General features: G+C 41.7%; 2 protein-coding genes across 3 annotated transcripts; one reads left to right on the top strand and one right to left on the bottom strand.

Moving 5' to 3' along the window:
• Positions 1 to 1,453: 1,453 nt before the first annotated feature.
• Positions 1,454 to 9,579, bottom strand: LOC119745829 (zinc finger protein 687b-like). 2 transcript variants are annotated; one of them, XM_038222459.1, is made up of 3 exons: positions 9,412 to 9,579; positions 7,914 to 7,990; positions 1,454 to 5,211 (listed from the first exon to the last, which is right to left on the bottom strand). In XM_038222459.1, the coding sequence occupies exon 3, from the start codon at positions 5,208 to 5,210 to the stop codon at positions 2,121 to 2,123; it is 3,090 nt and encodes a 1,029-aa protein (XP_038078387.1). In that variant the 5' UTR covers position 5,211; positions 7,914 to 7,990; positions 9,412 to 9,579; the 3' UTR covers positions 1,454 to 2,120. The 2 variants fall into 2 exon arrangements, with proteins under 2 accessions (XP_038078387.1, XP_038078386.1); XM_038222458.1 differs by having other exon boundaries at positions 1,454 to 5,220; positions 9,412 to 9,578.
• A 1,709-nt stretch (positions 9,580 to 11,288) lies between these two features.
• LOC119745827 (bifunctional peptidase and arginyl-hydroxylase JMJD5-like) lies at positions 11,289 to 21,674 on the top strand. The gene is made up of 7 exons (XM_038222455.1): positions 11,289 to 11,858; positions 15,099 to 15,250; positions 16,259 to 16,428; positions 17,964 to 18,118; positions 18,516 to 18,680; positions 19,525 to 19,633; positions 20,177 to 21,674. Exons 1-7 carry the CDS (start codon positions 11,545 to 11,547, stop codon positions 20,327 to 20,329), a joined length of 1,218 nt encoding a protein of 405 aa, XP_038078383.1. The 5' UTR covers positions 11,289 to 11,544; the 3' UTR covers positions 20,330 to 21,674.
• Positions 21,675 to 24,039: the final 2,365 nt, after the last annotated feature.

Raw genomic sequence — 24,039 nt, 5'->3', positions numbered from 1 at the left:
GTAGGGCTGCCGATATTGCCAAGACTTGATTTGATTCATCTTGTTGATAGAGACCTCCACTGCCGCGGCAACTTAACCATGTTTGTCACGGGACTGGCTGCAAAAGAGTCCAGTACTGGACCAAGATTACACACTCCCCTTAAAGGCCAGTTCATACCGGTACTTCAAGCGAAAGCAAATGCGAAGCGAGATTCATGTCGTCAACAATGGTGGACACACTGTGAACTCATTGTTGACATAACAAAGTTTGCTTCGCTTTCGCGCTAAGTATAAACCGGCCTCAACAGCCGACATGGTAAAAGTACAAGTTTCGTGCGAAAAAATGAGTGTGCCAAAAAATACATCACATTACTTTTTTGAGATTTCTACCAGTTCTGTTGTTGCTGCAAAAGACCAATATTAGCGCAGTGTATTATTCAACACAACATAAATCCATATGGAAACAAATTCTTATAGTAAGCTTATTTGTAAACTTTTTTGGCGTGGAAATGTATTAAAAATTAGCTCCTACCGCATCGAAATACAACTTAATACAAAACTCGTTCACTCCCTTGACAAATAAAATTGCTGGATTTCTACAGAAACCAGTCGACATTGAAAATTAATTACAAATTATTAAATGTTAATTAATGTAAAATAATGGGGAAATTATAAGCAATGGTTGTTTCCGAAGAAATGTACAAATCTTTAGAAAATAAAGTAATGCACAGGATTAACAATTACAGTTAGCAGACTTCAGTAAAATTCTGAATACAAAATGCTTTTTAATTACTACATGTACATGTTCATTGTTTTCTCTTCTAACACTCGGAAAAACTAAAGTATTATATACACATGTAATGAAATTATCTCTGGTTGAATTGAACTGTGATTCCTGTCAACTGCCTGTTCTAAATGTACATGTACATGTCACCGTGCATGTACATGTATTAACAGACTATTTGTCATATTTATATTCTACATCTACGTGTACATGTACATGTACACGGTACATCTTTGCATTACATACATTGGCACAGACTACATGTATTTTGCATTGGAGCTCACTTTTCTGATGTAGTGTATACAAAATTATCTTGAGTACAATTTAAGTAACAGAGTTGAATATTACAAAATGCAATTTTTTTTTATTGTCCAACTTGCTGTACATTTGGTTTTAATACAGATGGGAATCTAGCTCCCTAAACATGCTCAATACTGTTTTGTAGCACCCGACAAAATACTAGGTCCCCCTGCCCCCCCCCCCCCTCCCAAAAAAAGGAAAACAACTCAAAAGTTTCCAAACAAATTCTTTTCTTTTAAAGTCAGATTAACTCAAAAAATTAAGCCCCTCCCCCCCAAACCTTGTCCGGTTGACCAAGGACGGATTGCAATAACCGGCTGTCCAGCCGTGTTAGACAGTTAAAGCTCTGCGGCTGTCACTGTCAGTCGGTCTAGAAGTTAGACAGTCTTAAAATAGTTAGCCTGGGTTGGGTTGGCTTAAAACGGTCTACAGTTGGGATTTTTTGCATTCATTGGTGCGTTGAAATTTTGTTCCAGAATGTTTTTTCCAGGTGAAACGTGTGTTTTTCATAGAAGAATACCAGTTGCGTGGAGGTGAGATAGAATAAATCTTCTCAAAAAATATGACATTGAGTTGCTCTGCAAATATAATTTTCTCGTCATCAAATCCAAAAGAGAGATGGAAACTGAATCCAAATCAATCAAATAAGACCAATAATCTGACTCAATGAACTGTCCATAACTGACCCTAACTTGTGCGTTTAGTTGTGCCAGAAGGTGCCTGAGGAATTACTACAGTACACTCAGACCCGGGTCTTGGCCCCTTGAAGCTATCGCAGTGGATCATTTTCACTCGTGCAAGATGTTCAAAAGAGTTCAGTTGATTGCCTTTTCTTTTTTTGTATTGCTCAGTTTTCTTATATTCTGAACCTCAGAAGCAAAATGGAAACTGGCCTAACTTAATTGATGCCAAACCCTACCCACACTGAACAAAAATCAGTTTCAAGTCAGATCAATTTTGTTGACCTAATCATCTATGCACACTGCTAGGTTCAAGGCTCAAAAATTTACAAATGTTTCACAAAATATGTTGGAACACTCCATAGGGATCTCTTTGTTTAATCACTACTGATAGAGCGTTTTGAGCGAATAAACGCCATGCCATGGTTTCGCATGTGGGTGCGTAGGGTCCCTTCATTTTGAAATGTCTTGTAGCACACCTGACACTCCAGGATAGTGGGTTTGTCTGAAACCCCAGCTGAGGATGTTGGTGGCAGTACATGTACCTGTTCTGAGGTCTCTTGTACTGCTTTCGGGCTTGAGGTGGTTTCCTCTGGTGGAGGTGAAGGGCTAGCTCCCCGAAGCAGCCTCATGTAGGTGTCAAATTCCCTGATGCTGTGCTGGATGAAAAGATGCCTCTTGAGCGCTGCCCCCACTCGGAAGCACATCCCACACTCCTCACACTGGGGGAGAGACGGGGCATGACGGTGACTCTGAATGTGGGTCTTGAACTCGGTCCGGTCTTTGGATTGGAAAATGCAATCCATCTTGGCGCAGGTGAACTCACTGGGGAGGACAAACTTGGACTTCTTCTTTGGCTGGGGGCTGTCGTATGGCATCTCTCCGCTGCTCTTCCGCTTATTGGAGCTCTCTGTAGTGTGGGGGCTTGGTGTGGCATCCGCATTCTTGCTGGTGTCGTCCTTGGGCTTGATGGTCACATATCGGAAACATGCCTCTGGATTGATCGAAGACATTTTCATTTCTGGATGGGCTTTGCTCATGTGTGCTCTGAGTTCCTCCCCTTTTGAAAAGGAGACCACTTTGCCACTTTTCTTACATCCTGGACAAGTTCGGGTTTTCTTAACATAGAGTTTACCCAAGGGTTCCTCCTCTTTTTTTACATCGTCAGGAGACATGGATGTGTTTGGTGATTTGGATGCGTTGGGTGATTTGGATGCATTGGGCGACTTGGTGGCGTTGGTTGATTTAGATGTACTGGGTGCCTCCGACAGTTTTATTGTGACCGTTTTACAAATGTTCATGGGACCTTGATTTTTCTTGAAAGTGCGGAGCTTTGCAGCCAGGCAAACCGAAGCTGGCGATCCAGCACCCTTTTTCCCAGTCTCAAAGTGGAAAGCCAGGTCCTCATAACTTGGAAAATTACGACGACACAAGTCACAGTGGAAGTGCTTCACAGTGGGGTGCGACGTGATCATGTGCTTCCTGAAGTTGGTCAAGTGGCTGAAGGTGGTGGAGCACTTTGGACAGCAGTAGACCCAGGCTCTGCTCTTGGCAGCTCCATCCTGCTGGATGTGCATCTTTATGTGAGCCAACAGCAGCGGCTTCTGCATGAAGACTGTCTCGCAGAAGGGACATTTGGAGATGATGCGGCAGAGAGGAGCACCAGGCTGGACCTTGTGCTTCCGTTCACTATGGTCTTTCAGAGCAGGGAGATTCTTGAATGCCATGGAGCAGGACACGCACCTGTAGAACAGCATCTCATGCCCCTTGTCTAAGTGCTGGACATAGTCGCCGACCATTCTGGAGCACAGCTTGCACTGCACGCGCACCTGTCGGTACCAGTGCATGCAGTTGTTGGATATGTGGTTGTGGAAGGCTTTCAGCAAAGAAATAGGTCTGGCACATTCAGGGCATGTCCACTTGCCAGTTAGGCTGCTGTGCATGATGCTGTGCAGCCTCAGCTGGCACCTGTTGGGAAGGGTCATCTTGCAGGCATCACATATTACATCCTGGTTTGGCAGGTAGCGCTGCATGTGGGACTGAAGGGCTGACTCGGAGGTGAATCTTATTAAGCATACCGGGCAAGCATTGATGCCTAATTCGTCCGGAGCAGATCTTACAAGAATAGTGGCACCGCCAGATTTGCTAGTTGGTTGTGCTATCCTGGTTGGTTCCGTTTCCTTGGTCGACAAGGTTACATGTAGGTTGTCAGGAGTGCTACTTTTGATTGACTCACTTTCACGAGAGACCTTAATGGCATCTGACACCGAAACAATCACCGGGGTCGAGGGCCTGGAGTACGTCAGAGAGGAGACTGTGGCATTCATGTATGCGCTGTTAAAGTTGATCTTCACCTTGTTTTGTTGACCGTGATAACGCAGATGTGCATGGAAGCTACACTTGTTGTAGAATACCAGGCACCGGCTGCCGACACAAAGGACGCATTTGAAGGCAATGTGCACACTGTGGCGCTCCATGTGTAACTTCAGGCTGGACTCGATCAGAAAGATGTCCCCGCATTCCTCACATGGGTACCTCTTCTTGACAGAGTTGGCATCTCTAACCCCTACCACTGCCCTGGGTTGGTTGAAATTGGGACTGGGCACAAACTTTGGGATAGGGTTCATGCGCTTCAGAAGATCCTTAGCCGAGACCTGCGATATCTGGTATCCTGTGATTGGTTGAAGTCCCTGAGTGGATTTGGAAAGGTCCACGATTATTGTAGAGGTTTTGCCCCTATTGACTGCAGATTGGACGTTATTGCCCATTAACAACGGAGGGGCCTTAGAGTGCTTGTTGTTGTTCACCATATTTGCATTTACAGACACGGTGATGGGAGATGTGATGACACCTGATGGCCTGGTGCTTGCTGCAGAAGAAATCGGTCTGGTGCCTCTCACCTGGGAAACCAACACTAATGAGGGCTTGTCTGTTTTGGCTTGTTTGGGAGCCACGCTTACTGGCGGGTTTGTATTTCCAGAGACTGCAGTTGCCCAGGAATTTGCCATGAGCGTGGATGAGAAGACTTTTGCGTGCTGGTACGATGGGGGTGTCTCTAAATGTGGCATTGCAACACTGCCCATGGTGTTGCCATTTGTGACTGGCCCATTCAGGAGGGTCTGGGCACCGGTCTCCAGCCCCGTAACAGCTAAGGGACTCTCAAATGGCAGGTCCCCCTCCTGGGAGGTTTGAGCTTGAACCCCTTGCATTTCTTCTGTCTCCTGTGCCCTACCGTCAACTAAGCCAGCATCCTGCCAGGGAGTCTGATCGCCATCGCCTGATGAGCCTGGCTCTTGTTTCACGCTGGCAGCAGTGGCTGAAGAGCTTGTGGTGACCGTCTTTGTGGTCGAATTGGGGGAAGAGGTTGAGACAGGGGCCAAGGAGCGAACTTCACTGATCTTGACCCTCATGTCTGGGATGTCAAAAGCAGCAAGAAGATCTTGGAAATCAGGGGCTGTGTCCTCCATGCTGCAAAATCTGAAAAAGAGATTATTCCTTTACAAATTAGAAAACACAATGATATCACTTAATGTTCATACATGTATATATGCATATGTTTGATTGCCAGTACACAACCTTTTCAAGAGCTGACAGCTGATCAACATGAACACGTACATGCAATGTATTGTACATTTGCATAGGAGAGCTTGTCTACTTAGGCCAAAAATAAATAGTTCTGCTTCCGGTTTCCCTACCTACCCTATTCTGAGAGCCCGTACCCTAATTTTTTTATTGGAAAAATGAGGAAAAAACACCCAAAACCATCAATTTTTACCTTTTACATGTGTACCCTTGACTAAATACAGATGCCTTCATAGGATCGTACACACACAAAATTGGCCAAATTTTTTTTTTCTAATGCCATAGTCGGAAGCAGAACTATTTTTCTTTTTGGCCTTAGCTTAAAATTCTATGAACTGTGGTTTTGGGTCATACACCAGAGAAACTGGGCGCATGTGCTTGGAAAAAAGAAACAGCTTTTGCTCAAAGGTGCGTACCTAGCTGTAACGCAAATGTACATGTGTACATACATGTACATGTACAGTTTATATTGTGAAGCAAAAATAATAAAGATAAAGCAGAGCTCACTGATGAAATGGAGCTAAATGTTTGGACGGTAGGGCCTTTCTAGTGTCCTTCATCAGGGCTGGCCATGGGACCAACAAGGAAAGCAAACGCGTGGAGCAACGTATCATCTTCAAGCTCGTATATGCTGACTCCATACAATATCATCGTGGAATTTACTGCATTCCAGCTTGACGTGGTAATTGCTGTCCATGCAGCTCTGACGACGGACAACCATCCAAAAATTTGGCTCCATTTTATCGGTGATCACTGTTCTATCTTTATATTTTTTGTTCTTCACATTTGACCAAACAGACTTGTTACCTACATTGTAAAGCATAAATGTACAAGTGCATGTACAATAGAAAGTATAAATTACAAGGGGTTAGTAGACGACCACCATAACAAATGAGTGAATTTCTGCTGCTAACAGCCATCCCCTTAATACACAATGAGCTATACTGATTCATTCAATTATTTTGTGCAAATAACAGAACTTTCAGTGTACATGTAGAATGTACAAAAATATACACTATGTACTGTATATGTACTGTACAAGTAGTTCATTTATATAAAATTTAATGCAAAATGTGACATTCGATGAAGGGAGACTCATTCAGTTCATTTTCAGTTCCAAACATTTATTTATTTACAATCCAGCAAACAGCGCGTGCATCACAAAATGCTTTTCAAAATCAGTTGTGGATGACAAATAAAACTATAATACACAACATTAACAAACTTCAGTCTTAACATTGTTTAATGTTGGGATTGCACAACAGCTTTATGATAAATGAGACTTAAAAGTTTGCATGGCGGACATGAACAATTGAATGGAAGGTTTGATGTAACACCATGTGAATAATAAAATGCGTCTCATATAATGAGTTGTGTGGTTATGAGAAGAACCAGTTGTTAATTGTCATTTTGAGCACTGTACTCTGTTCGTCATTAGGAGATTGCCGTACTCTTGCTAAACAACTGCATGCAGCAAGAGTACAACAGTCTCCTGATGACAAACAGAGCACACCGTTCCAAACATCAACTTTTTCTCAGAACCACACTGGCTCATCTCAAAACCACACAACTCAAAAGCGATATTACTCATCACAGGGTGTCAGTGTTTCCCCTGGCTAATGAACTGAGCGAGGTGGTAATTCAAGTTGATGATTGAAACGAAATTTACAGTCTGCAAACTGAAAAGAATGCAGCGCTCACAAAAATGCGCGATGATTAAAAAAACACATCGAAATTGTGAGTTCTTGATACATGGAGGTAAAGGAAAATGATCATATATTACACAAAATGAAAATTTTTCAATTGATATTTCCTTTTTTGCCAATCTTCACAGCGAGGTGGTGATATTGGCAAAAATTGAGCGAGGTGGTCACTGAAAGTAGCGAGGTGGGCCACCTCACGTTTGAATGGGCAGAAGAAACACTGCAGGGTGTTACCACAAACCTTGCATTTGTATCAAGGTTTATGACTTATTGCGTCTCTCCACCCAGGAGTAAAATTGTGCTAGCATGAATCCATTTTTTATGAGCCTTTCCTCTGAATAAGAGTCAATGTCTGGCTGCATGCAAGCCCATGCTGCAGCCTTCGTTTGCACTGACTCATTTCCACCAGTTGCGATATCTGCATTCATATCATACATGCAGTATGCACAGATATCACCCTGAAAGGTCAAAGGGTCATCAACAATATGGCTGCTTCATGTAGACAGTTGTACAATATCTATGCAGTAGCTAGTAAAAAAAAAAGCCTTTACAATACTTTTGTCAATAAAACATGTTTCTCAAACCATATGCCACACATGTACAAAACATGTACATGTGGTAGGCCAGCCAATATATGTTTTTGAAAAATAAACTCTATTATGTGGCATATATCAGATCATGGCTTAAATTACAAGTTGGATTATATGTGCATGGTTTGATTGCCATACATATTACATTGTACATTCACTGAGTACATGCATATGCTCTTGGCAATCAGTTTTTGACACATGTTCTAATTCCTCAATCAACTTCAATCCAAATGTAGGCTATAGATCGATCAACGAGGCTGTTACAGATTTGGACATACATGTATTTGATACCCACCTCAGGCCAACTTCTACAATCAATCCAGTCAAGTTGATGGTGATCAAACCATGAATTGCAGGTTATTGCTGGATTTCCTGCATGCAACGAAAACAAAAAGTTTACATTATAAATTATAGCCATGACATGAATACAGCTTAAAGCATCAGCTATATGTGTATACATAGCTAAAACAGCACTGAAACAGAGTATAGTTGAAAACGAGACAAACAACCAGGCAGAATTGACTATGTACATATGGTCTGTAAGAGCAGACATGCATGTACATACATGTACATGTAGCTTGCTATAACTGAACAAAGTACTGTGGGGCAATGGCAGTTTCACAAACAAAGGAAGCTTAAGCTATAGGCTGCCACAATGGCTGCGAGTGTATGCATGGAATATAACCAGTCCATCATGTACAGTACAGTACATGTACATTAGCAAGATGTGGCACCCTGATCCACAATGAACCACTAATTGTTATATTTGGTGCACAATTCAGGCTCCATCCACAATTAAACCAAAGAGACTGTATTCAATATAAGGCTCTCATGATACAAACAGCCTCAACCAAATTCCCAATTTTCTCACTTGTGTGTATAAAATATAGCCAATACTGTTGCATATAAAGCCAGCTCAAATTTCTTAGTTCAAACTGAGAATATAACAACATTTTATCTGTCTTATTTGCAATGACAAGTAACAATTTTGTGTTATAACAAAATTTTGTTACAGAGATTATAACCTTTAAATTACCATTGCCTTCAGACAGGGCAGCTCAATTAGATACGAGAGGAAATTTAACATCGATTTACATGAATACAGCCCATCTTCATGGTGCCTTGATGCATGTTCTCTAAAGGTCAAGTCACTCAGATGGGTCGTGTACAACACATTACTAACACAAATCTTAAAATCTTAATTTTCGTGAAATTTCATATTGAAATTTTGATACGCAAACGTGTGCAAACCAATCTGGAAATTTCACGAAAAAGAGACATCTGAAAAAGGCAGCACTTTCTGATTAACCTATAAACAGGATAAAGAGGGTGAGTATATATGCTTCTAAAGCAAAAATAAACTACAAACTAAGCCTAAATGTGAAAATCAAAATTTGACAAAGTTCTACATGTTTTTGTACAGGGTGGAATAAAGCGTGGCCTTTATTTACGGAGGTAGTCCAGTAAATTGGCCACATTTATGGGGCTAATTAATGTAGGCCCTGCATGATTTGATATTCTCTGAAACAAGCAGAACTTGAACATGTTGAGCCATACATTATTCCAGAATGCCATTGTAACCTGAACATAAAACTCTGTTGAAATAGGCCCTACCCCCTGTGATTGTACATGACCACAACAAAAATGGCATGATCTTTGAACATTAATCGCCCATATCCAGCTGGAGTCTTCCAATTGCCAGTGATGTGGCCTAAAATATGCTGTAAAATTTGAGGTTTCAGTGTAAACCCAAAAGAATTAATGACACAAGGCTGCAGGCAATATATACTCACCTTTATCCTACACAGGATGCCAATTAAGTCTAAAACAGACACAGTTATAGCTACACTGTACCTAGGTCTGGATTTAATTTCAACAGCTAGGTTTATTCTCACTGAAAATTTAGTATTCTTCAACCTTGTGCCCACCAACAACCTTTATCTCTGAACCACAAGATCAGACTGGCTGGCACATGTCCAACAAAAAATATGAACTATGGAGGGAATGTACAGGAGAATAGTCTAGGTACAAGACATATCTGCTGATATTCTACTAGTACTCGTACTGACTGGTTTCATGAGCCAGTCTTAAATTCCTTATACAGTCGACTCTCGTTAGTACAAACTCTGTTAATACAAAATTCTGGTTATAACAAACATAAAGCCTTGGTCCGGACTGTGCATTTATGTGCACAATGAATGGGACTGATGTTCCTCTTAATACAAAATTCTGATATAACAAACAATTTGGCTAGGTCCGAACGAGTTTGTTATAAGGAGAGTCGACTGTATTCACAATCTCCATGTTGGCAAGTCCCACATTTATCTACATGTAATCTCGAATACATCTTCTAGCTCACTATATGCTACAGGAACATGTATACATGTACGCGTTCGGATCGTAAAATTTGATGTATGACTAGACCCAGTAAGACCCTGTACTAGACCATCATGGCGAAAGCCATCTTGACCTCTAGATTTTGACCAATCCGCAGGTGCTTTCTATTTTAACGCTAACGGTCATTCACCGTTGTCGCGTCATTATAGCCTAGCGTCATTATAGCCTTAGGTCACATGCTCTTTATTATGTTACGCGATACGTGCCTGATGGCTGTTGTTACAAAACACTGCACTCGAATTGACCAACATACCTTAAGTCCTGATTTGGGAATGGAATGACGTCACGATTTAGTAAACTTGACTCCGATTGGCTGAGGCTCGAGATCGCATACATTCTGCATGATTTGACATACAGGAGACTTAATTGGCTCTTGATCCGTGGATAACGGGTGACACTCGATCAGACCATGGTTATAGGGTTACGGTTGGGGAAGTATTGAGGAACATAGGCCTACGTTATCAGTTAGCGTAAGAAATCCAATGCGGGCGTGAGAGCGTGGGAATAATTACGTTTGAGGCTCACGCGCTCAATGCGTGAGAGTTGGCAGGAATAGCGAAAACATTCGGGGACTGGCAGGTTCACAATGATTGATCGATACCATGGGCGTTGCAAGGGGGGCAGGCAAGGGGGTGGGGTACTTGCCCCCCCCCCCCCCCCCCTGGACTTGAGCACCAAAACAAAAGAGAAAAAGAGAAAACGAGAAAGGAAAAAAAAGAAGAGGCACAAAATCATATTGTTGTTAATTTAATGGGTTGGGGGGGGGGGGCAAATGTCCCTGCCAACCCACAAAAAAATGATCAATCAAAATCAGGGAAATGTTGGAAAATAGGGTATTTTTTTTGAGAAATATGGGCTTTGCCTCCCTCTAGAAAAAAATCCTGGCGACGCCCATGATCGATACATGCTGCACTGCTGTTTGGGACTGATTTCCTTCACTTTATATAACAGAATAAACATGTGTGAATTCAGCGTGAATTCAGCACGAATAATAATTACGCCAAATTAGGCCTAATTGTCAAACAAAACTGTGCAAGCGCATTAATGTGAAATATACAAAAAAAGTACCATTGCCATGATCTTTTATTTATTTCTGATTAGGCTACTCCCACAATGCATTTTTTTTGTGCAAGCTATGATCAGTGATGATTTATATACTGTGTCACTCAATTTTATCATGCACAAAAGCACAGCTAGGAACTATACAACTTCATTAGATAATGGAACATTTTCAGATTGAGAGGATGCATACAATTCTTACCTGACCTATATAATGAAGAATCGGAATTAAATAATTGAGGATTAACTTGGTTTTTACACAATGAAAATGCAGACTTTAGAATGCAGCTCGCTCGGTGAAGTTGTCCATCTACTACCGCGTCAGGTGTCACGTGACACCCATAATGCACTTGGATACCCACAATGCTTTAGTACATAATGCGGCTGCCGTGGGTTGATAGTCGTCTGCAATTCCGTGTGAAAAATGTACAAAATTCTACCTTACTTTCGTTACCAAATCCAAAGAAAGAATGAATATACGTGAATGGACAATGCGCTCATCAACTGGGGCGATTCCCGGCGTATTTTTGTCATTCAACGTTGTTGTTTTTGTGGTGTATTTGTTGGCGTTTTCGAGCACCGAGCACGCCGAGCTACCACCAGCGGGTCACCTGAAACCGCTCGGGTGGCACCGGGTGGCCGAGCCCGGCGTCGACACGGTGGATGTTGTTCCCGAGCCCGGAGTTTTCTTCGAAGATTATGTGCGAAAGGGGCGGCCGTTGTTGATGAAAGGAGCTGCAAGAAATATGAAGACTTTCCGACTTTGGAATGATGAATACTTGAGGTATTTTGTGGAGTGATGAATGTGTTTACTTTTTTTCCTCCATGCTCTTTTTGTAATTCAGCTACAAAATATGAAAAATGTGATTTGGCCTTGGAACCTTTTTTTGTATTTAACTGTTGTGGGATCTTAACCATTATTAACAAATTTAGTTCATCTATGAACTTAATTTCATTAACTCAAGGAGATCATTTTAAGCATGGAGGAAGGAAGGTACGCAGTGCATGTTTTAAACTAAAGGAAATTATGAAATTGCCATTAGTTTTACCCTTTCCACCATAATTTATTGCCAGAAAACAATGTCAAGTGACTTTTGTAGCCTAAAACGGGCAGTAAGACAAGTGGAATTTGTGTTGGGCAGATGTTAAGATTTTTGCCTTTTCACCAACGTATTTTTAACTCTGTATTTTACATTTTTTAAAGCCTTTTCCAAACTTCAACTACACGCGATCACTTCAGATTCGACGATTTAGTTTCGGGAAAAAACTAAGCAGATGAACACACACAATTTTATGTTTATGGCGGACATGGTAACTGATCAGCATTCTGCAATTTGTTATTTAATAAATAAGAAGATGGAAACGTTTGTTCGCTCAAAAGTTGGAGCATACTAAGCATATCTTACATTGTCATGATTGTACATGTAAATCATGGTGCCGTAAAAGAAAAATCAAAAAATTGCATGAAAACAAGAACTTGTCTGTTATTTTGTTGGTACCCCCCCCCCCCCCCATGATTTTCCATGCTATGGCGAACTGATGTTTTTTCTCTCAAAACTAAATCGTGAATCATGATGTATGCATGCGTGTTGAATATTTTTACACTTTGTAAATTTATAAATAAATTGACTACTCCCATCTGAGATTTTTTTCTCGCAAACCCTCAGACAATACTGACTTTAAATCATAGTGTTTATAATATATATATCCGCGAAGGGCAAAGCCTGATATAAAATGTCATATGATGAGACAAAAGATCTTTGCTACGTCATACTAAACTGTAGATAGCTATTTAAAGCATGCCTTTCAAATAAAAAGGAAAAGCTTTCAATACAAAGGAAAAGTTATAGGCCTACATGTTGCTATTTGACATGACATGTTTGACAAAAAAATTGTTATTAGGACTCAGTTTGGAGATCCAAAACTCACTTCCATATTATTCGTAGAGTATACAGCATGTTGGCGTTGATATGCCCATCTATGGGTATTACGTGTAATACCCATAGTTCTAGGGGTAACATTGTACATGTAAATCATGGTGCTGTGAAAAAATTATCAAAAAATTTCCTTTTACTTGAAAACAAGAACTTTTCTGTTATTAAGTTGGTACCCCCCCCCCCCCCCCCCCCCGGCCCCCTGTGATTTTTCACGCTATGGCGAACTGATGTTTATCTCTCAAAACTAACACCGCGTTCCCACTTGAATTGGAAAAAGGTGGATCAAGATCCGGCATTTTGGTGTGATCGTTATCTTACCGCAACGAAACCGCAAGTCGCGTTCCCACTTATGCTTGATCCACCTTTTCGTACGGAAATGTTGGGTCCGAAAGGTCACTGAGTTCGGAATTACGCGCGCTCTGTGGGAGTGCCATTGTTGCATGGTTGCATGCTAGGCCAGGATGGGTCAGTTTTCAAACAGCACTATCAGAATTTACAGACAAAAATTACGCGAATTCACCAACATAAATCACGGATCCGTAGAGGATCCGTGCGTGCATAAATTAACAGGTGAAATCCAACAGAGTCGCTCATTGTGTGACATCACGGCAGAAACCAATGCATCGATAAGGGATTCCCTGGTTCTGAAGCTTCTCATTGGTTAGAAACGGTCACATGATGTACTACGACATCATTTTCCAATTTTCTATAATCAATACTTCAGATTTGTCACCTCCGTACGTACCGCGTTATCGGCACTATTCTAATCGCATACTCGTAAGCTTTTCCATGATTCTGTGCCAAAGTGAAGTCTTTTGGTGAGTGCGGACTCAGAGTCATTAATGGATGGAAAAATAAGTAAAATTTCAGGAATGAAAAAGGTTTAGTAATGGACGAACACGCAACAAAAATAAGGCCTATAAGTGTAGTTTTAGGATACCACGTGCGCTTTTGCATGCGCGGTGCTAGCCCGTAGTTCAGCGGTTGTTTATTGTGCATGTTGTATACGCTGGAAATGTTCACATGAGCTACACGCCTGAAAACGTGTTTCTTCGTTATGAGACCGCAACATTTTCGCGCCACTCGTGCACCGGGCGGATGTTAACAGGTCAAATTGCCGGATCAGATCCACCTTTTGCGTTCCCATCTGATCGTGATCCGGCAATTGCCGGATCTGATCCACCAATTGGGGGATCTGTATCCTGGTCCAGAGGTGGATCAGAAAAGGTGGATCTGATCCTGATCCACCTTATAACGGTTAGCGTTCCCACTACACACAATTGCCGGATCTGATCCACCAATTGGGGGATCTGATCCGGCAATTTGGCAAAAGGTGGATCAGATACCCCAATTGGTGGATCAAGTGGGAACGGGGTCTTAATCGTGAATCATGATACATGTAGGCATGTGTGTTGACATGCGAAAAGGCTTAGTAAAATACTAACACTTTGTAAATTTATAATGTATATATTCGGGTGGGACTTGACCACTCCCATCCAAGTAAACAATGAATTTCTTCCTCGCAAACCCTCGGACAGCACTGACAATAAATCCCAGTGTTTATAAATCTGTCCGCGAAGGCCAAAGCCCAATATAAATAACTAGACAAATTATCTTTGCTACATGTACATCATACTTTAGGGCGTATGTGCATGCCTTTCAAAAACAAAGGAAAAGTTATACATGTTTGACCAAAAAACCTTTGTTAGGCCAAAAAAAAAATAAGTCGGTCTCTGGTCAGCGCGCGCGTCGATTTTAATCATGCGTGTCGATCTTTTTTTTCCCAAAATGTTCCGCGGTAACTCCAACAGCGCCCTCTATTTCCGCACCTCCTCAATTTTTTTTACCAAAGAGCACCAAGGAATGGGAAATCGCACCAAGGCAAATGATCGAAAGCACCAAGGCAAATTATGGAGGACACCAATGTACATGAGGACACCAAAAAAGCAAAATAGTACCCCACCTTGTCTGTACAATCCAAGCTTGAAGAAAAAAAAAAAGGAAAAAAAAAAAAGCCGCGTGGCCGCGTCAATTCCGGAACTTTGGTCTGACCAGAGACGGAATATTTTTTTTTTTTGCCTTATCAGGACTCAGTTTGGAGATCTGGAAGTTGAAGTTGAAGAAGGAAAGAAGGAGAATCGTTCCCGGGGTCTGTGGACCATGCGACTTGATGAGTTCGTAGAAGAGTACCAACAAGGGGATATCTACATGGTAGCCAGCGTGCCTACAGAAATGGCAGGTAAAATATGTTGTCAGTCAATTAGTTAGTGCATGACGCAAAATTGGAGCCAATTTCTCTGAGGTTTTTTACTTACCGAGATTCCACTGGAATCGTAATATGACTACCACATAGGCTAAACATTAGGATGAGCCGTTATTCAAAGATAAAATGTAGCTCCCTCTGTAGTGAAGCCCTCGCTTGTTTGCTTACATTGTTGCATCTAGCAAGCACTTTCTGACATAACTAACTGCTTTCAACAGGCACATTCCAGCACATCTGAAATTCTAGTGTATTGTTACTTTGCATTCTTTTGAGCTGCATTGCGTGCTGCATGGCAAACTTGCATGTTGCAGCAAGGCATTGCTTGGGGCACTCATCCACTTGCTCTTGAGCAGAGTGACCACACCTTCATTTTTATTCAACTCTGAGTGTTAGCATTTGCAAAGTACACCTCGTCATACTACCAGCCTTGCTGGTGTTTTATTTCGACCACATTTGGGTGAGGGTTAATCAGCCTGGGCGACTTATGCCCGAACTGACTGTCGTTTTTTATATATTTAACAGAGCAAAGTACATTTTGTACATGTGTACAAGGTGAATAAACTCTCATCATTTTAGTCTTCTCTCAGACTCCACCCAATTCTTCACTTCACTATAATCTGAGTGGCCCTCCATCACATGATTATTATTATTATTATTATTAATCATTTCTGGTAATGAAACCAAGGATTCCTCAAAAGCGCCCTAGGCACTGTAGCTCGCAAGCCTGAAGAAACCTGTGGAGAGAAGACAATGAGAAGAAGTTACAGTTTTAGAGGCGGGAGGAAAAGCCCAGAAGAATATTCTGGGAAAAACCTACGTAATCAGGTAGGGACTGAAAACCCAATCCACATATTGGCCCAGGCAGGATTCGAACCCAGGTCACAGCGGTGGAAGGCGAGGAAAGTACTGCTACGCCAACCTGACTACCACTCTTTCCTAGGCTACAAAATGATTGCCCCTTGTTCTCTCACCTTGCTGCTTAAGACGAGGTAGAACTGCTGAGATGCCTCCTGTGTGGCGGTTTCACGGAGCGCCTACAGGATGCTGTCATATGGTTCAGCAGCGGCAACACCAAGTCAGTCTTACACTTTGATGCGGTGGACAACATCAACTGTGTAATGGACGGACAGAAGGAGTTCTTCCTAGTAGACAAGGTAATGTGTATGAACCCCGGAAAGAATGTTGCAACCTGATGCTGCTTTTTTCTTCATATATGCATGTATCATCTCAATAAAGGTCAGTCATTGCAAAAATGATGGTAAGACAAGAATCTGAGACTGAGAAACATTTCCAGTTTTTGTTAGGAAATACTTACAAAATGTTCTTGACTCTCCATAGACTTTGTACACAACCACTGAAGAAGCGTCAGGTTGCGACATTCTTTCCCGATCCCCACTGATTGATGGGCGTTGGTGAACTCCAATGTCTCATTTTTTTATAGCCAGTGACCCAGAGTCAGCACTTTATCCCTTTATCGGGGGATAAAGGCAAGCACTGCAATCATAATTGGACTTGGGTTTGTCTCCCCCCCCCCCATGAAACTTAATGTTTTCTTCATCTGCTGTGATGAGAACAATGATTTTTTTTGGACTTGATATCACTCTGTCAGGGTGTTGATCAAGAGATGACAGATTCCCTAATCTTCTCTCTGAGCAGATGTCAACAAACATTTCAATATTTGATCGTACAAAGATGGTGAGTGGGGCTGGATTCTATCCTGCAACCTCCGGATTGCCGTTTTAGTGCTCTACCAACTGAGCCATCCATCCCCATGTTGGCAGTCTCGGGGGGCACCAGTCAAAAGCCCCTATAGCCAGTGCGCATGCAGGTTTGGAGACTGCAAACGTAGGACTCGATGGCTGAGTTAGTGTAGCTGTTTACCTGCGATTGCAATAACATTCTAAGCATTTTCTCTGTTCAGTCCTAAACAGATTGAAAATTGAAAAAAAATGCGATTGCCACTGGTTTGTTTATTTGATGATTCGTGAACCTCTTGAAACACAAGGAGAGAGGGTGAAAGAAAGATCCGATATCACCACCGTTGACCATATTTTGTCTGAACAGAAACAGATTTGCCAAGTCAGATAGACCGTTCCCGATTTGGCCATGTTAACCCTTCCCACCTTTGCTTTGCGTACATTTACGTTTCTCACACTGCTGGTGACAAAAGCTGTGTCCGAAATACTTGGCTACGACTGGAAACTACACAGACCCATGTGTTAAATCCAGCCATAGCCAGAGTTTGCCCAAGCAACCATGGTTACCTGACAAAAAGTCCAGGGCCTTATTTCATGGTGCTATTAAAAACAGGATTTTCTGCTAACACAGCCTCTGTCTATTTCATAGAGACAGTAAGCACAGCAAAAGGCACCCTTAACCCTAGAGGAAAAAGTTGCTTACATTTGTAAATCAGTGATGTAACAATAGAAATCTCCATGGGCGCGCAACTGTTAGCACATCCATGCCTTGAAATAGTGCTTAACGTTAGCACAAGTTTTTGCTGTAGTAAGCACAAGTTTTCTGCTAACTGCTACGCAGTGCCATGAAATGGACCCTGATCTAATTCGTCAATGCGCATTGATGGACAGGCAGGAGGGATCCATTTTTGTATGGGTAGTGTACTATGACAGCCCAGAATTGACATTGCTGTTCCGGTCAGACGTTTGTAATGGCTCTTGTGTTTTCACAGAATGAGAAGAACAGTGTCTTTATGGACCATCCAGACGGCTCCTTTAGCAGTGTGGACGTGGATCATGTTGACATGTATGAATATCCAGGGCTTGGCCAGGTGCCGTGGTATAACGTCACCATGCAGCCAGGCGATTGTTTCTTCATTCCCTACAGGTACAGTTTTTTTTGTTTCCTTCAGTATAAGTTCAAACCTTTTTGATGTGCTGTGGTCCAATTGTTACGGTGTCCGACTCACGTGCTGTTATAAATGGGTTATTCAAACTCTGACGGGGAACATGGTACTTGTTTTCTTGGGCGAGACACTTCACTACAATTGCCTCTCTCCACCCAGGAGTATAAATGGGCACCTGTGAAGGTAGAGACTAATTGCGCTGTTCTCAAGCTGCTGCTAAAACCTGGTCTACTGGCCTGATGAACAGGGGTAATAATTGTGAAGCGCTTAGAGACCGTTCATGCCTTTGGGATAGAGTGCTATATAAACACCACATTTTTATTATATTTTATATTTGTACCCAAACTTTGTTTAACCTGTGGAATCCCTCAATCGCAGATGGTTCCACCAAGTCCGGTCTGCGGCAGGCCGCAGCCTAGCCATCAACATATGGTTTGTGCATCTCTTGCGCTTCAACTACAACGACTGCATGGCCAAGGGCCAGCTGCCCGAATTTGAGCCGCTGGGCCAGTTTCAGCTGACCTCCGACTTGGAACAACTCAGGTGGGACGTGTGATACATGTACTGCCATAGTCATTGTTCATCATCTGTTAATTGTGTCCGTTCTTGTACTTGATATATGCGACATGACCCATGCAAAGCAGACGTGTAATCAAGTTCTTACAAGTCCCTCACAAGTTTATCACAACAAGCCATTCGGTCACAAACGGGATCACAAGCTGTGAAAGTGACCTGTGACAATGGTATCTTTTGTTCTTGGTCATGTGTCCCCTATTCTTGTGACCTTACTTGTGCTTGACTTGTGATGAGCTTGTGATTCTGTTTCTGATTGGCTTGTGATCGTACTTGTGATGAGCTTGTGATTTGACTTGTAATGAGCTTGTGATTTGACTTGTGATGAGCTTGTGATTTGACTTGTGATGAGCTTGTGATTTGACTTGTGATGAGCTTGTGATTTGACTTGTGATTTGACTTGTGATGAGCTTGTGATTTGACTTGTGATGAGCTTGTGATTTGACTTGTGATGAGCTTGTGATTTGACTTGTGATGAGCTTGTGATTTGACTTGTGATGAGCTTGTGATTTGACTTGTGATGAGCTTGTGATTTGGCTTGTGGTGGACTTGTGTTGGGCTTGTGATCAGACTTGTGATGAGCTTGCGATTTGACTTGTGATGAGCTTGTGATGTTATATATAAAGTGAACTTGACCTGAACTCTGGTGTACTTTGTGTTTGAATTAGGTAGGATCTTTGACAGTGTTATAATCCGTAAACTGTTTTTCATTTGTAGTTTTAATAGTCAGTGTGCAATGTGTTTTTAAATTGTACTAAACGGTCAAGGCTGCTTCTGTTTTCCAATGTTTTCTCCATTTTTTTTTCAATTTCAGAGGTGAAATAGCAAACTTCATTGATGAACTTGAAGAATCGGTTCTTAAAATTCAAGACCTTCCGAAACTTGCCGACGAATTTGAAATAATGGACCAAGAATCATTAAAAGTGAGTTTGAACTCTTTTTTTTTTTACTAGGAAATTATGATTGTTGTAATACCAGTCCAGCTTGCAGTTGACTGTGGTTTTAATTCTATTATGAATATACTCCTTAGCTCTCCAACTTAGTGAGAGCATGCACTGTCTGCACCACAGACTATATTCTACATCTATTTAGCCTCTTAACCATAGTGGATAGATGTGACATTTGCTGAATATTAACACTCCTATGCAAACATACATTCTGTACCGATTAGTCCTTTCAGTCAAAATCAATCAAGTGACTGTTTTCAACCAGTTGGGTACAATCAGTTAAACTTGTGCAATACCTTTTCTTTCCATTTGTACCCAAATAGTACCCTCTCATGAAACAGCAAGTAATTATGTAGACTTTCACACGCGTGAATAAGAAAACCTTGTCAATACATGATTGGTGGTTTTATTCCCTAACAGCGTTCTGTGCATCGAATCTAACCAATGAAATAAAGCATAATTTCTCCTAACCTCAATACAAGTAAGACCTTTCTCCTGGTTCTCAATTCCCACTTGCAGATGTTTACGATCTTAGACCGAGACAAGAACAATCAAGTCGACTTGGACGAGGTCTACTCTTGCAATATGAAAGACATCGAGACGCAAGCCCCGGGATTAGTAAGGATGTACAACAGTGGGGAGAACTCAGAAAATGATCACGATGAACTTTGACCTTGACTTCCCTCTGCAGGATACCACTGAAATACCGTTGACATTGCCGAGGTTTTATGAAAAACTCGGCTTTGTCTCAGCTTTGGCTTCAAGGAGATTGACTTTGGGGGTTTCCAGCTCGTTATTGGTCCATGTTGTGCTTAAAGTCCTATAATATGAGGTCAAGTTTAGAGTTACTCCCATTTGGTTTTCGCAATTTGCTCTTTTCACACTCCGCCATTGGGCATGCACAGCCTCGATCTGGCAACTTTACACAATAAAAATAGGCGGTTCAGTGATCTGAACCCCGACACGGGAATCACTGAACCGGCTATATCTGTTGTGTAAAGTTTCAAGATCGAGGCTCTGCATGCCCATGGCGGAAGTGTGAAAAGAGCGAATAGACCTTTATCATGCCGCCACCATTTCAGTCATGTTCCCTGTAGACCAATAACAGCACTGAATGATAATATTTTTGTGCATAAGGAAGCAGACTATTTTCCTTCCAGCCTCGCTCTTTGGTTACATTGATTTAATTGGGAAAAATTAAGAAGGCTGCAACATGATAATGGTCTATAGATGCTAAATGTTTGTGAAACCAGAGGTGAAGCCGAAATTGGCGGCAAAGCCGAGGTTTGAATTAAAAAAAAAAAAAAACCTTATTTGTTTTATACAAACTCCAATATTTTCTACACTGGTTATTTTTAATGGGTTTGGTGGCGAGACTGCTAAGGGCATCACGTAGCAACTGACAGGAGCCACAAGAGGGTGCTGTCTTGACACCCACGTTCTCTTATTCCCATCGTCTTTATCATGGGCTCAGATGCAGGGATTTAGTTGCGTCCATCACATGTCATGCATGTCCATCACAACTCCAGTCACAAGTAAATCACGAGTCCCTTCACGAGTAACAGTGGATGCACAGTAACAAAGGAATGCCTTTGTCAAAGCTCATTGGAATAGCTTGTGAGTTGAATTGGGACTGGGATTAATTTGTGATAACTAACGGGAACTAGTGATGGGCTAGACTATGCCACTACTCGGGTGACCTCAAATTTCTTTGGGTTCTCATTGGAAAGATTGTGTTCCCCATGACCTGGTATGGTCATGCATAGCAACCAGAGGTGTGCGTACATGTGTGCGCATTGCGTGTATCGTTCCCACGCGCTGAGTTGAGTTCAAACATTCCAGTAAGGGGTAATTAGGAAAAATGAAAGTAAAAGTTTCAACTAACTTCATTTTGAAATAGAAGTACATTTTACTTAGATTTTAATTAAATTAATCAGTTATCTCTTAAAGGGGCACTAGGTCCTGAAATCCCCGAAAATGTTATGTTTTGGATTGTTTACTTAGCCTATTTCAAACATCTGGTTGAAAGGAAACCAACCTAATGTCTTACTGTTCCCGAGAAAAGACGGAAAAAACCTGTTTGTTTACATTGGACATGACGGAGTACGAATACGTTTTTCGTGTCGTTCTCATGTACGCTATACACGTTGTGTGTCTCGGGAACAGCGCGCGGTGACCAATCACCAATGCAAAAAATTGTGGTTTCTTCAACGTCCGCAAAAGGCGAACACTTTACGCATACGAATGAAATCACAACTAGCATCCAAACAGCTCGAATTTATGGGGTCGCAAAAGTGGACCCCGAAATTCGTTCTCGCACGCATAATACAGGAATAACACAAAAACGTCCAGTTTTGAAAGGATAGTTGTGTGGACGTTTATATCGTACTCTTAAAAGTTATTTCCGATTATTATCATCTCGTTCAAAGTGCGTTTTGTAGCCCAATTGGGCTGTTCCATGACCTAGTGTCCCTTTAAAATCAAGCGGAATCTGTGGGTGAGGCGTTATAAAACAAATATTGACTGCTTCAACTCATGTGATAAAACTAGCCTCCCTGGTTATCAATAAAACATTGCATTCTGTTGGCAACGCCTCAGGAAAACAAAATGCTATATGGATCACCTCGGGAGGCTAGGCCACCCGAAGCAGTCAGTATTTATTAACTATCACACTTCCAGGCCCATTAGCTTGTGTACATATTTTTGTAACAGTGGGCATGTACCGTAAGTGTGAAGGAACTGAACAGTGCATTTGAACTTTGTGTGCCGTGCAGTTGAACTGAAGTCAATTTATTGACTCTGCAGGAACAGTGGCCTACTCATGGCAACCCAAATGTAAAAAAAGGACGCATCGTGTGCGCTTCTGTGATGAGTACACATAACCAATATTAGGCCCCCCAAAAAAATATTCGGTCTCTGGTCAGACCAAAGTTCCGGAATTGACGCGGGGATGTGGCTTGCTTTTTTTTTTTTTCTTCAAGCTTGGATTGTACAGACAAGGTGGGGTACTATTTTGCTTTTTTGGTGTCCTCATGTACATTGGTGTCCTCCATAATTTGCCTTGGTGCTCTCGATCATTTGCCTTGGTGCAATTTCCCATTCCTTGGTGCTCTTTGATAAAAAAAAATTGAGGAGGTGCGGCAATAGAGGGCGCTGTTGGAGCTACAGCGGAACATTTTGGAAAAAAAGAGATTGACATGCATGATTAAAATCGACGCGTGCGCTGACCAGAGACCGACTTATTTTTTTTGTGGCCTTACATGTACATTCAAATGTACACAAAAACAATAAACTATTTCCAGAGAAAATTCACCTTGCTGGGCAAGCAGCAGAAATGGCACTCAAGTATCACCATACTTGTGCACAAATGCCATGCTTTTTCTCAGAACTGTCTGAAGTGTTGACATCTTCAGTCCGAAGTATTTTGGTTTTTATTTTAGTCTTTATCATTTAAATTGAAAAAGGAAAGTAGCAGTTGAAATGAGTAACTACATGTGAGCATAATAAGCACACTTTCATCATTGATTCGTCATCGTGTATGATGATGTCCTTTTTCATTGCATCTGCAGGGCCCAATTTCACAGCGCTGTTAAGCACAAAAATTTGCTTAGCACAAAAAAAGTCTGGCTTATAAAAGCAGGTTATCAGCCAAAACTCCATGTGATTTTCATGCTAAGCAAACAACAGTTGAATACTAATCATGAGCAACATACGTCACGTGGAGTTTTGGCTGGTAACCTGCTTTTATAAGCCAGACTTTTTTGTGCTAAGCAAATTGTTGTGCTTAGCAGCGCCGTGAAATTGGCCCCTAATGAAGTAGTTGTAGCTACAAAAGCTTATGCACACTTTCACTCTAGTTAGTCATTTAAAGTGCTACCTTACTTTTCTATTCGTTCTGCCTGACTAACATGGCTGCCCACCACTTTTAGATCATTTAAAATGTTAAGAGACCCAAGTTTTACCAATATTTAGAAGTTGTGCCAGCACCAGTGTTTTCGTTAACTATATTTTTGTTACTTATATGCCTTGAACGAATGTGTCCTTAAAAAAGGAGCTCTGTTTCTTTTCAGATTAAAAAGGTTGGTCATTCCAAACCACCAATGTGGAGATTGTGTTGATAATGATTGATTGTCCTTAGACAAATTGGTCTATGAAGGACCCCAGAGTATGTCACCAGTCACATTTAGGAAGTGTGGCTTAGGTTCGGGTTCTTGACTACTGATCAGGGGGTAAGGGCTTCAATTTACAGCTGCTGGCCGTATGTTGTGTCCTTGGGCATGCCACTTCACGTTCACCTGCCTCTTTCTACCCAGGAGTACAAACGGGTACCGGCATTAGCTGGAGAGAAACGGACTGGCATCCAATCCGGGGAAATAGAAATA

Source organism: Patiria miniata, unplaced genomic scaffold (assembly GCF_015706575.1).
Source record: "Patiria miniata isolate m_02_andy unplaced genomic scaffold, ASM1570657v1 HiC_scaffold_7, whole genome shotgun sequence".
Taxonomy (NCBI): Eukaryota; Metazoa; Echinodermata; class Asteroidea; order Valvatida; family Asterinidae; genus Patiria; species Patiria miniata.
This window is presented reverse-complemented; position numbering and strand designations above follow the sequence as displayed.

Coding starts and splice junctions, on each gene's coding strand:
- LOC119745829 (XM_038222459.1), bottom strand. CDS start 5,210: ATGGAGGACACAGCCCCTGATTTCCAAGATCTTCTTGCTGCTTTTGAC.
- LOC119745827 (XM_038222455.1), top strand. CDS start 11,545: ATGAATATACGTGAATGGACAATGCGCTCATCAACTGGGGCGATTCCC. Junction 16,429..17,963: donor AGTTCTTCCTAGTAGACAAG/GTAATGTGTATG, acceptor GTGTTTTCACAG/AATGAGAAGAACAGTGTCTT. Junction 19,634..20,176: donor TGGACCAAGAATCATTAAAA/GTGAGTTTGAAC, acceptor TCCCACTTGCAG/ATGTTTACGATCTTAGACCG.